Source organism: Haliaeetus albicilla, chromosome 1, assembly GCF_947461875.1.
Source record: "Haliaeetus albicilla chromosome 1, bHalAlb1.1, whole genome shotgun sequence".
Lineage (NCBI taxonomy): Eukaryota > Metazoa > Chordata > Aves > Accipitriformes > Accipitridae > Haliaeetus > Haliaeetus albicilla.
Genome location: NC_091483.1, coordinates 6,897,084 through 6,910,647, shown reverse-complemented (window position 1 = coordinate 6,910,647; position 13,564 = coordinate 6,897,084). Strand labels below are relative to the sequence as shown.

At 42.2% G+C, this 13,564-nt stretch overlaps 1 protein-coding gene across 9 annotated transcripts in view; it reads left to right on the top strand.

The window, feature by feature from the left end:
- The first annotated feature begins 248 nt into the window (after positions 1-248).
- WRN (WRN RecQ like helicase) overlaps positions 249-13,564 on the top strand; it is a 48,541-nt gene continuing 35,225 nt past the window's right edge. For 3 of the 9 annotated variants that reach the window (XM_069772186.1, XM_069772254.1, XM_069772546.1), the window contains exons 1-7: positions 250-780; positions 2,314-2,428; positions 4,401-4,516; positions 5,467-5,612; positions 8,432-8,580; positions 10,887-11,036; positions 12,973-13,045. In XM_069772186.1, the coding sequence (XP_069628287.1) occupies positions 770-780; positions 2,314-2,428; positions 4,401-4,516; positions 5,467-5,612; positions 8,432-8,580; positions 10,887-11,036; positions 12,973-13,045 (760 nt within the window). In that variant the 5' untranslated portion in view covers positions 250-769. Of the gene's footprint in view, positions 781-1,370; positions 1,670-2,313; positions 2,429-4,400; positions 4,517-5,466; positions 5,613-8,431; positions 8,581-10,886; positions 11,037-12,972; positions 13,046-13,564 lie in introns of those variants that run through there. The other 6 variants (XM_069772393.1, XM_069772635.1, XM_069772110.1 and 3 more) reach the window with 6 other exon arrangements.

Below are 13,564 nucleotides of genomic sequence, written 5' to 3'. Positions count from 1 at the left end.
CGGTCGCCGGGCCGCCTCCTCTACCGCGCATGCGCGTCACCTCGGGTAACCTCCCGCCGCCGCCGCCGCTGCCGCCGTCGGGGGTAGACGGCCGGCTCCGCGGCGGGGGGAGGTGGCTGCCTCGGTGACGTATTAACGGCGCGACGCGAGGCGCCGTGACGCTGATGCGTGCGCCGCTGCTGGTGAGGAGGTTGGGGAGCGGTGGGCGTCCGTGAGGGCTGAGGCGGAGGGGAGGGGGCTGAGGTGTCGCCACCGCCGTGCACGGTGGGGCCCGGGAGGAGGCCGGTGCGACGGCGGGAGGTGGAACGGGGCCGCCTTCGAGCCTGTCGCCGCTGGGCTGGCCAGCGGCCCGCTGCCGGTCCAGGCCTGTTGCGGGCACCGCCGGGCCTTTGGGACCCCGACCCCGGCGGCTGGGGACCGGGAAGGGTTCCCGCCGCGACCTTCCCGCCTTGCGGTACCGGGAGACGGGGGGTGCAGGCGGGGTGGCCTCCCGGGATGAAGCTTCCCCCCCCACCCCCACCGTGGGGGTTCCTGCTGCTCGGGTGGGTTTGGGGTGCTCGCTTCATGCCCTTCCAGAGGTGAGGGGCAGTGAGCCTGCATTTTTTCTCTGAAGAAACAAGAAGTTTTGGCCCCTGTGCGAAAACTTTGCTGTGGCTCTGCTGCCGGTGGTCCCCCGGGGGTCCGTGCTAGCTTGGAGCACGTCTCATCATTGTTGGTCGGCAGCTGCCTGTGCAAGGCTTGGCACTCACACCTTCGGGTGCTTGGCTTAATGCTGGAAAGGTGGGTGATGCCGCGGCGAGCAGCGCTTGCTCGTGTGGTGTAGTTACCAAAGGGTACTCTGGAACTTTTAGCTGGTGTTTGGGAAATGCCTTGCTAGAGCTGCGAGGGTGGCAGCTGGTGATGTGGGTGCTGCAGGGTGTCCATTTTTTGTTTCTAGCTTCTCTGCTGCTTTTTCTCATTTCCAGCGCTTGCAGCTCCCAGGAACAGAGTGGCTCTAGTTGAGGCATCTTGCTAGTGGCTTTTCTGTGTCTGTTTTAGTATTAAAATGTTTTTTAAAGTTGTTTCTGAGGCGGCTGAGGTTGATTATGCTGCTGCAGAAGTGGACAGGTAACCAAGGGAAAAATTCTGCCTGGACTAGATAATAAATTCAAAAATCAAAAGGTGTTTTTGAGTCCTGAAGAACTGAAATGGCACGATTGGCCTAGGATTTGTACTTTCTTCTTGGTGAGGAAGTGCAGCTGGAAGTTATGTTCTTAGTAAGACAGTAGTGGCCCCATTTTGTTGTTAAAGTGTATTGAACACCTAGGGACTAGTAGGAAGAAGCAGGATGAGAAATTTCTTCTTTGTGAACTGTTTTGCTCCATCTCCAGGAGGATTTCTAAATGATGCTAGAAGCAGTCCAGGAAGAAGCTGGAGCAGCTCCGATCCAGTCATCGTTTGCATCACAACTAGGAAACCCTGCTCCACTTCCCTGAAGGGAAACCCCAGTCGTCAGGGCTGAAAATCTCCTGCTGTTTCGGACAGCGTGTCTTCCCAATTTGAATGTCTTCTAACTTTTCTGTGGAGTGCCTTCCTGTTCCCGGGGGTGCGCCCTGCTTTCTCATGCCCTGGGAATAGGCTGCCTCTGCTTGGTGAGGTCATTTTGTTTGAATCCCGGGCTGGCAAATTCGTAAGTAACCTCGGCCGTCATCAAGTCTGCACCAGAAAGTTTAGCAGCACATGTCGTCTTTGGTTGTAGTTTGCCCTAGAAATTCTGCATGCTTTTTATCTTGGTTGTGGGCTCACAGCCCTGAGGTCCTGTGCAGGGAATGCAGGCCTTGGGGCAGTGTTTGTGTGAGTCTGGTAGGTCTTGTTTTGAATTTTAATTTTTCCTGACTTCTGTTTATCAGCAAATGCAGCTGACTGCTTTTAAGCTAGGTGGCTGGTTGCTATGCTGTTATCTAAAACACCAGATTAATTTGTCTCATTAACGACGGCTGTGCTGACCAGAGATGGCACTAGGTGTACTCTTCTCTTCTGAGTCACTGATCTCCATAAAACTAGACTTAACTTCTTTCCCTAGAAGATCTTTAAGAGTTTTTCTTGGCTTTTCTTGTTTTTCTTACTGACATGTGAACAAGAATATAATGCCTAAAGCTCTTCTGCTGTTTAATGTGGGCAGCTCTGTAAATGTCCATTCTTGTGCACAAAGCATTTTAAGTTCAAGCTAGTGATCTTCCTGAACATTGTTCTGGCCTGATGATAGTAACAGCTTGTGTCCATACAAACTATTGACTGCTCTATTATTTTTTTTATTTTTTTTTTATGTACAAGTAACAGAAATGCAGAAAAAATGAATAAAATGGATTTGCATGGTACTGGTCTGCAGAATAAATATCCACAGTGGATGCTTACCCAAAACCAAGAGGGAGTTCTGGGTGATAAAAAGGTATGTCATCACATAGGGGAAATTTAGTTGGTTGCAGGCTGCACAATAGAACAACATTGGACCACATGCTTTTAGTTAGACCTATGCCTCTGATATTTGTGAATGCTTACTACTGTTTAGTTGTGTGAACTGTAATTAAATTTAGGTACTCTTGTGTTATTACTGGTTGAATTAGCTTGTTGAAGTCTTTTTTTTTTTTTTAATTAAAAGATCATGTATTGACTAAAGGCTGTTGCTATTATCTCTATAGAAATTTCTTCCTGACAGTCTTGAATTTCAGTGGCAAAACCACCCAAGTATAAGGGAGCTTTTGATGCATTGCTCACCCAGTATTGTGGGCTGTATACCAGCAAGGACTGAGGATTTTCAATCTATGTAATTCGAGAGCCTAAAATGCAGTGACCTCAAGCTCTAGCCTGACAGGGAAGTTTGTTCTGGTAAGGCCCTCCAGCTCTCTGCATTTGCACATCTGCAGTATTTTAGAAGATTTTGCAGCTACGAGGTATCAGAAGAATTAATTTATCATCAAGCTTAAGTCCGTTTCCGGCATTCCAAGGATGTCAATGGGTCCTTGGATGGTTGTGTTTTTCCTGCACATGTGAGCAGTTTCAGTATAAAATTTCCTGCTAAAAAGGACCTCCTCTTTTAACATCTGAAACTGGTTTAACAATTAGAAAACTAATTGTGAGAAGAGCAGGAAACTCAGTTCAGCAGTTTTCCTTCTATAGAGCGGGAGTGAAAAATTAGTAGCATGGATATTAAATGTCAGTTAAAACCAACATGACTTTAATTCTCTGTGGTGCAGCCTGTGTACTGTGGCATCCTGGCTCAGCAAGCTCTTTGAGGAAGGGTTTTGATTAAACTTTCACCCTTCGTTAACTGGAGGAAATACTTTGTTCTGCAAGCATAAAACCAGCAGTATCTTTGTTTCACAATCTCCCCCTTCCAGGCAACTTATTGTTTCTGAAACTGTATTAAAACCTGTTTTGGATATTGTGGCCTCTTTTGACTGGCAAGATTGTTTTGTTTAAGTGTTTTCCGGTGGTATTTAACCATATTTGCTATTACTGGCATCGTAGCTTACTTGCATGTTTTTGATACATCTGAAGGTTTTTCAGGCAGGTTGTTACCAGAAGTATTGTGATTCAAGTTTATCAGTCAGTAACTTTTAGTAAATATGCTTCTGAAAGGCGGGGGCAGGGGGGGAGAGGCCAAACCTGAGTGTTAGATTTCACCTTGTCTTGTGGACTTAAATCTTCAATTTGTAAACTTCTGTTCATCAGTTGGAGGATATTGGTCCTTTTCAATATGGCACATAGTTTGGAATCCATGGAGTTTACTTAGACCTTTGTGAAGTTCCTCATGTATTATGTCTGCCAGGGTTAAGTGAAGTGGGCTGACTGAAATGGGGGACTGCGGAAATGGGGAAACTGAGGTATTGCATACATCTGTACCAAAATAGAGATGGGCCAGAGGATTTTACTTGAAAAATTACTTAAATTATTGTCCATTATTTAATATTTTTTTCCTTATATTTGAGGTGTGCAAGTGCTACAGCATTTGAAGTAACATTGAGGGGGTTTTGACACTGTTAAAAGTGGATATTTTCCCTAAAGTTGTTCTTGGAAAGCTACTGTATCTCTTTGGCAGGAAGAATCCAACTAAACTAAATTGAGGTGAAAACTCAGCCTGCACGTTTTCAGTCCCAGTGCTCAGAGTTATGCAAAGAAATCAGGCCAGGAACCTGAATGTTTTTATAAAGGGGGGGGGGTTGTCACCCTGTTCTTAGTTGACAGTGATACCGGCCCTGCATGTGGAGCGCAGTTCTGCTGCAAGGTTTCAGTAACCACCGGTGCCAGCCTTGCTGGGATACAGCATTAAAGCTGCATGCAGTGGTTGCAGTGCCGACACATCTCTGTGGCAAGGTTAGGTGTGGCCAGTAACCAAGCCTCTTCCAAATGTTGTTTGACAGAACCCTACTGTTCAGCGGAGTGTTTTGGAAGATGGGCTGCCGTTCCTAGAGTTCCGCGGCTCTGTCGTTTACAGCTACGAAGCCAGTGACTGTTCCCTTATCTCAGAAGATATCAGGTAATAGGTCTTACTCTGTGGTTTTTGTTTTTTTCTTTTTCGAGTGCTTTTTCCTTTCTGAAAAGGAATTGGCTCTTCTCTCTGTCTGCTTTTCCTGGGCTCGTTGTGCATTTGATGTGTCCAGAGGTCAACAGTTCAGCCAGAGAAAACATCTGGTCATGTTGGCTGTCTTGTTGCATCTGGCAAATGTGTCTTACTGGTTGCAAGCATAAACTGAACCTATTTCTCATGATGGTGAATTATCCCGTGAGGGAGATCCCTGGTTCGTCTACACTGTGTTTTCTCCATTGTGCTATGCAGTTACAGTTTCCCATTTGGTCTTTTTGTGGGAGACGCCATCGCTGAACCTTGCAGTCCCTTTAAGCAGAAGCAGTAAAGGCTCTAACGCAGGTTCTTTGCCTTTCGCGGTATGGATAATTCCTTGAACTTAAGTGACTTCACGGGGAAGTATGAGCTGTAAGAAATCAAGCGTATGTGTTAATTCATAACTATGGACTGTATGTTTGAAAAAAAAGGTAGTACATACGTGATCCAAACAGATAATTATTTTTCCCCCCTTTTTGCACAGTACAGCTCGTGCTACTGGAGAAAAAAATTCTATACAAAACTTTCAGTGCAGTGGCATAGATAAAGAACAAGCTTTCAAGGGAATATAAACTATTCCATCAGCTTTTGTATCTGGCTATTTCCTGGGGCTTGCTATACACTACTGTTTGAATGCAGTAAGATCTGCTAAGGTTTGAAGGGTTTCTTGTAGCTTTTGGGACCAGCAGGAATTTCATCTCATTATAGTCTTGATTTTAAAATGGTTTCTGTGTCCTGTACATGTGAAAGGAAAGATGCACTGGCTGTGACTCTCTTGATCATCTTGATGTAAGATGACTTAAGCCTGGTATTTTAAGTACTGGTAGAAGAACAGTTAAATGTGAAGAATATCTGTTTCTTTTCAGGCAGAGTTTATCAAATGGGGCTGCTGTTGGATTTGATATTGAATGGCCACCGTCATATACTAAAGGACAAATGGCAAAAATAGCTGTAATCCAGATATGTGTAACTGAGGAGAAGTGTTATTTGTTTCACATCTCTTCCATGTCAGGTACTGTAATTCCTCTCTTTTTATTAGTTAGGGCATGAGTTGCCCTCTGTTTCTTGTGATTAAGTTTGAACTTAAGCCTTGAGCAATAGCTGGTATTTCACACTACGTTAGATAGTAAAAATCCATCCTTCTCCCCTTCCCTGCCTATAATAAAGGGATTTATTCTTTGAGTATTGCCTATGTATATCAAGGGTATCTTAGCCCAAGTCTTGCCCTGTGTGCTGGCATGCGGCATTTTAGGTTCTGAATAGGGCAAAAGAATCTTTCCTGAGGATTATTTTTCTCTCTGGGAAAGAATATTTTAATTCAGTTTTAAAAAAATTTAATTCCCTGCTCCGATAATGAGCTTTCTGTTTCATGCCGAAATAAACAACGAACCTAAATTTAGCAGGCTGTTTCTTTTTAATTTGGCTTCAATAACAAAAACCTTCAAAAATGATGGCTGTTGTGCTGTTTGTTCCCAATACCTGCATTTTGTGACATTGGTTTTCAGAAAGAATACTGGATACCTGGTGTGATGCAGCTGTGGGGAAAGAAGGGGGTGTGCTCTACAGAGTCTGAATTCATTATGGATGTGAATAAAAGCTTCCAGATAGAGGAAAATAGGAATGAGGGAAGGAGGCTGCAATTTTATAACCTTTGGTTTGAATGTTAGATTGGAACTATGCCTGTGAGATGTCTCTGATTTCCCTGGGGTGTGCATGCTGAGGTATAATAGCGATAATTTTAATGTTGGTGTTCAATCCTTTGTCATTTATAGCAAATGGGGTGGAAAATTTAATTGCTGGAGGCTATTCAATCCGGGAGGCAGAAAGGTACAAGCGCACAAAAGAAAAAGATTTGAGGAAAGGAAGCTAAGAGAAGAAGAGTCATAAAAAGCTGAAATGATTTTGATTCTAAAAGTGAAGATGTTTGTGTGTTGACACTGAGTATGATTGCATGTAGGGTACTGTGTGTTACAGCAGAAGATGGTGTTTCCTCCTGAAGAATTTTCTAAAATTTCTGTTCTTGCCAATGGGAGATGTACGTTGAACGGAGTGAAATGTCAATGTTATTGCAGGAACCGCAGCCAACTTGTGCTTATTATGCAGAATACTTTCGATCTACAGAAATGTGGATGTTGGCAGAATTAGCCAGTTGGATAAGATTTACCATTTTTTGTTGCAAAAAATAATGCTTCTTTCTGCAGGAGGAAGAGAGTGGAGAGTTCTTGGACTCTGTATAAAGGACAAAAATTACATATATTTATCAGGAAGTTTCTTGATAGCTATCTTGTTTTTTACTTTTTTATTTTCTTGCAGACTTCTAAGAAAACGAGGCCTGTTTCTCAGATTGTAGCCTCTGTATAGTCTGAACTTAGACCTTTTTAGTTCATACGGTCACTTTTCTAGAAATGAGGTGGTGGAAATGGAGCACAAGTCCTTTACTGGGAAGTTACCATCCTTGAAGGTTTTCATCATGATATTCTTAGGTGAAAATCCCTTGTTCAGTAAGTCAGCTGCATACGTTGCAGGCTTTTATTCAGCTCAACTGTATTTATCTCCTCTACATAGGATTTTCCATATTGTGTTATGGCTGAGGTGCTTTGGCAGTGTTTGTAGTTTGTCTGCATCTTACAGCACCGGGCTACTACAGTTTTGAGGTTTTTTAACAGTAATTTTCTAATGCTTTGAATTGGACCTGCAACTTCACAGTCCACAACGCAGCTGATTGTGGCTAGAGTTGCAAAAGTGTTTGTATCGTGTGTCAGTGGTAGCCACGGAAGTGTGGAGGTAGTTATGTAAAAATAAAATCAGTGATGCAAACTGATTGAAGTATATAAATAGGTATTACAGTAGTGAAAAGGTGAAACTTGAAATCAGAACCAAGCCAGATATTAAGTACTATGTGTTTGTGCAATACTGCCTGTTTGTAGGTAGCAGAATTACACTGGAGACTAATTCAGGGTATCCAGCTGTGGGTTCCTGAAGGTATGTATTTAAATAAGATGTTCCGAATTCTAAATGGAAACAAACACAGAGGGGAGAAAAAGGCTGCTTTTGTTCCAAGTATGAAGTGTCTGTGGCTGTTCCCTCCTGTAGAAAACCAGATATGAAAGCTGCATGCTTTTACTCGGTCCTGTAAATATGAAAATACCCTTTGATGCAGCATTGCTGTGCCAACAGTTTGGGATAAATCAAAATATAATACTTAGCATTTGTGTACCTCCTTGAATATTTCTTTTTCATACTTACAAGAGTGACTTGCCTGGGATTGGCGGAGGATCTGGTTGGCAAAGTCTGTTTTTCAAATGCCATTGTTGGACCAGCTCAGTGTTAGCACTGAGTATGCCTCCAGAGAAAGCCGTGGCTATGGTTTAAACTGTTCCCTGGGAATGGGAAATGGCAAAAACTGGGAAGGAATAATGTGGACAATAGTAAAATAATACTGCATTTGGTTTCATGAGCATGTGATTGTGAGAATTAAAATATCTTTTTCCAGTTAGAGGTTGCCTTTTTGTTATGTGGTTTAATGATCAGTAAGACAAATGAGGTAAGGTGGTTTAATTTTTTACTTGATATATTTTCAGATGCAGATTGAATTTGTTTATTTCAAATATTCCTTTCCTGTTTGTCTGCAGATGATACATTACAATCAATTGGTGTTTCCAGTTGTTCCAGAGTACAAACGGTCACATCAACAGAGCAACTTTGGGGGCTTTTCCTCTAAAAGCACAGGTCTTTGCAGATGGCCTTTGTGCTAGGATTTTGTCATTTCCATTAGACTTTCTGGCATCTTCCAGTATTTAGTTTCTCATGTTTGGGCTTAATCTATTTTAGGTTTTCCCAAGGGACTCAAAAGACTGCTCGAAGATGAAACCATTAAAAAAGTTGGCGTAGGAATTGAGGGAGATCAATGGAAGCTGATGAGTGACTTTGAAATCAGACTGAAGAGCTTTGTGGAGCTGGCTGACATTGCTAATGAGAAAGTAAAGCTTAAAACCTTTTTGGTGTGGGAGGGTATCTGGTTATTGTGCTATACAAAAGGAGGCTTCCTTGTCTTCATAGGAGTTCAATTGTGATCACCAACGTATTCAGTAGAATAAAGCAGTTAAATACATAACTTATTAAAAAAAAAAAAAAAGAGTTTAAACAGAACTCTCAAGCAAGTCTGCAGAACTAAGTACTGTCTTTCAGTGAGCCTGTTCTTAATGAACATTTGTCCCCTTTCAGGTCTGTTCACCTTTTGCGTTTACACGTATGGTTTTTTAATTCAGCTGCAGATAAATTTTTCTTTACTACTTAGTGATGGAAATTGCCAGATTGTGTCAAGTCAGGGTCCTAATGGCGATGGTGTACATGTCCCAGCAACGGCTGAACCCTTAAAATAAGATGCAAGAAATGCTGTGGAGGCAGTGAAGGACTCATGCCTGTTTGAAGAGAGGCAGCCCTCCTGCCAGGGCTTGCTTGGTGCTGGAAGGAAGCATCAAGGTCTTCCGTGAAGTTCTCCGTGCAGAGGTGTTTGCCACATGATCTGGAGCAGTAGAAATATCTTTGTTTCCATGGCTGTCAAGTCAGTCACCTGTGTTCTCACATGGGTGCAGTTTCCAGTGCTTGGTGACCCATTGTTTAGAAGTAATGTCACACTTGGCACACCCTGAATTTCAATGTAGTTGGATTTTGGTTAGATATTATTTGAAGTAGGGAGATCTGTGCCTTCTTATTAGGAAAGAGAGCAAAAGGTTCACTACCTTCCAAGTCATCCTGCCATTCTTATTTCTAGCATGTCCCTTAAAGCTTTTCTGTCGTCTTGTATATGTATCCTTACCTGTACGCGGTCTCTCCATGGACTTATCTTTCCTTCTGTGCTTTTATTTTTTGTTTGTTTGGTAGGACAATAGCAACAATTGGGAGTTTCCTGATGGAGGACAGAGATTTATGCCTGCAAATAATACTACTTATACCTGTCTCTGTTCTGTGCTTTATGTACGCTGTGTAATTAAATCACAGTGGGGGAGAGGGGAACATGATGTATCATCAGTGTTTGGGGCAGTGTTCTCCATATGAGCCACCTTGATGTTTCAATTCCTAGTGGGTTGGAAGTTGTACAAATTAAACTGTTTTGCTCAAGCAATAGAAGGAGCTGTTTCTTTTCAAGCTTGGAGTTTCCTCAGTTCATGTGCCCACTCCCACCCCCCTTTTTTTGTCCCAGCATCCGACTCCAGAATAATTTGTAATGAAGATGAGCAATGTGATCTCTGATAGCAGCTTTAAAGTCTTCTGCTCAAGAGAAAACAAACCAAAAATAAACTTGAAAGTGAAGCTTGAGAGAACAAAGAATAGGGTTATACATAATGGCACACTGTGAGGGGGAGGGTTGGGGGAACCTAAAATGAACAGTGGGTAGGGTTTTTTATACCAGATTTAAGGGGATGAGCTGATAATGCTGCACTGCTGCTGTTAGGCTCAACAGTTCTGAATGTTTTGCAAGTGCTTGCAAGTTGGAATAGCAGAAGACTGTGCCCGTTAAGTCCTGGATCCTTGGGGTCTGAAGGAAAGTTTCCCAAACTGACTATTAAAACAAAAGCATGTAGCAACTGTGATTGACAAGTGTGATTACAAAAGCAATTGAAAATAGCAGTGTGGTGGGGTGACTTCTAGAGACTTCTGATGAACTGCTTCCGGGCACACTGAATAGTGGTTAGTGTGGTCTATAACTGTGCTCTTTTGCTTGCACTTGGGTTCAGACTTGCAAAAGATGACAAAACGCTCACAGGCAGGCTTCAATATTTCTGTGTTTATATTAAAAAAATTCCTAGTGTTTGATACTGATTTTTCTCTAATTAGAAAGGCAAAAAACCAGAAAAATCCTGGAGAGAGGGGTTGCTGCTTAAGTCTATGGCTCTTATTTTATCAACCTGGAGACTACGTTGTACAGCTGTTTCCTATTTTTGGTAGTGTGACAGTACCACCTCACATTGTGTGGACTTAGCTGACCCTAATGCCATCCTTCCAGCCTGACAATGTAGGTATGCCCTGTAACAATACAGTTTCAGGGCAGGGAAGTACAGCTTTTGAATGGCCAAGCTACCTTTTAATATGATGAGAGCAGAATTAGGCCTGGAGAACAGTTAACTGCTTTGAGAAACTAGTTTGTTCTGACTAACCCAGAGCTCTTGGTTTCTAATGAAGGATTAAGTACATTAATCAGTTAAGTCAGTTCTAGGAATACATTCTGCCAGGTCTAATTGCTTTCCCCTTTAAACAAGACCTCTGTTTTTTGTTCTTTCCCCAGCTGAAGTGTAAGGAGATATGGAGTCTCAATGGTCTGGTAAAACACCTTTTCGGCAAGCAGCTTTTGAAGGATAAGTGTGTCCGCTGTAGTAACTGGGAGGAGTTTCCACTCAGTGAGGAGCAGAAATTGTACGCAGCCACAGATGCCTATGTATGTACAAGAAGAGATTGCTATTCCACCTCTATCAATAAATTTGTTCTCTACTGTGCTGATAGCTACTGTTTTTAATGCCTTTCTGCTACAGAACTTAATGAATGTAGGAAGACCCTGAGGATATGGGATGCTTAAAGGTGGAAATGCCACCAAGTAGGGTGCTGTTCAATTCCTTGTCTGTTTTAAGTTTTCTAAACTTCAGTGCTCATCCAGAGCTTCATAATATCTCTGTTGAAGATGGTACTGCTTGTACCTGACTTTCATACTGAGATCACTTGAAGAGGATATTGTGGTGAACATTTTGCATAGAAAATTGAATGTAGAGGGAAGAAAGAAACCCCATTCCACAGCAGCTTTGAGCCTCCCATGAGATCCTTACCTCTTAATGTTTCATGGTGTTGCAAGATTTGCCTTTTTATTGAAGTCTGTTCGCGAAACAGAGCTCCTGGAAGTTCTGCTGTGCTTTGAAAGTGCCAAGTAACACAGGCACCAGCAAGTATGCCTGAGGAATGTCTGTCCATTTGGAGTCACTTCAACTTGTCACCTCAGGGAAGTGAGTTTTAATGCAGCAATTGGGTGAATTTTATATCTGACTGTACGGAGTAAGTAGAAATTCTTGCAGCATGATTATCCCACATAGGTGTAACATGGCTGATGTGTATTTAAGTACAATAATCGCTTATGGAAGTGAAGAGTGGGCAATTATTTTTTTGGTTCCCTTGTCTGCAGGTATTCGCTTTAGTGTGTTAGCACTTTTGGTTGTGTTTTTTACTGGGATTTTTGGTCATTGTTCTTGAGCTGCTTATGAAATAAAATCCTCTTAAATATAATACATGAGAAAATTAATAAGCACCTTTGAAGAAATACAACCTTCTCCAGTGGCTAACGGAGCAGAACCACAGTACGGGTTACCAGGAAGAGTAATTTGATTGCATGTGAATTTTTGTAGCTCTGAAGAAGTCTCTGCTTTTCACTATTTTGAAAAGAGCGTAGTTTTCCCGCAGTTCTGTGAAGGGATTTACCATTATGCTGCTGGGTGCTGCGTGCTTCCTGGGAGATAATTGTTCTTTATGGCAGCAAAATAAAACCCCCTCAGGTTTTTATTTCTGTGATGAGGTTAGATACAGGAAGGGAGGTGGAACAGTGGTCTCTGTTTTCTTTTCTGACTCAAGAAACGTTGCATATTTTTCTAGTTCAGTTACATGTTAAACTGTGGAGGGTTTAGCACCTGTTAAAACCCAAGCCAGTAAGGAAAGGAGCTCTATTTTTGGTGCCTGGTGCAGCTGCAGGAGCCAGCTCTTTCCAGGCAATGCCTCTTTCTTGCTATGCTCTGTTCACCTGGCCTGCCTTTTGGAGCCTCACAGGAAAACATGAGGGAGTAACTTGTTTCTTTCTCTTTCCTCCTTAAGATGCTTTGGTTAACATGTGCAGGCTAATTAGCACATTCCTAGCTTTAGGCTGCATTTTCCTGTTAGAACTTATTATTCATATCAAGGGAAATATTAAGCACACAGTCTATCTTAGTAGGTTCATAGCTATTCTTTTGGAGCGCTGCATAAAATCTGAATGAGGTGGAGCAGATGGTGAGACTGGGAGCGGAGTACTTGGAGCTTTCTTTTTTGCAGCTAACTTCGTAAGATAACCATGCTGGCATCTATATAAGAGTATATAAGTCCACTACAATGTGGACCCCAAGTCAGGACTTTGCCTTTTGTGAAGCATTCTGTAAAACGTAACTTGGTTGTGATGAGCAATGCAGTAAGGCAGACCATCGACCGTTGTATGGCATGGGCCAACAACTCGGAATCTGATTTTCGCAATGTATTCATGTTGTGGTTTGCTGAATTAATTCTTGGGTTTTTTTTTTTAGTCTCTAAAGGTGTTGTTTCTCTGCAGAGTACTGAGTACCAATTTCTTTCCCTTTCTTTTGCAGGCTGGCTTCATCATTTATCAAAAACTGAAAAATATGAATAACGGTGACCGGAAATTATTTCGTGTAAGACGAGGTAAATTATACATTCGGGCATAAAGAATTCATTCAATGTACGCTAGAATATTCTATTTCCCAACAGGTTTTTTCATAGTATCTTTGTGTCAGGATTGTCTGGCTTCTGGGTGATTAGAGATTGCTTCTGGAGAGCGCAGACTGTAAAGGCTCTTAGATGACCTGTGTTGTCATGCTGTGTAACTATTTTCCATAGTGATGTAGGCATGCAATCTTGATACGTTGTTTGTTTCTGCTGTATACAGAGATGGTAAAAATTCCTGCTGTCATTTTAGTTTGTTTCTGGAAGCACTTCAGTGAGTTAATTTCAATTCTGCTGACGCAGGCACAAAAATCTAGTTTAAGAAGAAATAAGACAACAAAAAAAAATAGATGTTACGAAGTAATGTGTTTCTTGAGGTGTATAAATAGGACTCAACTTTTTTTAGAGCAGCTTAGCATTATTTACTTGATTAGAAAAGTGATTCTAAAATCTTGGGTTTTGTTCACTTCCATGTTTCATAAGGGAAGTGAAGTACTG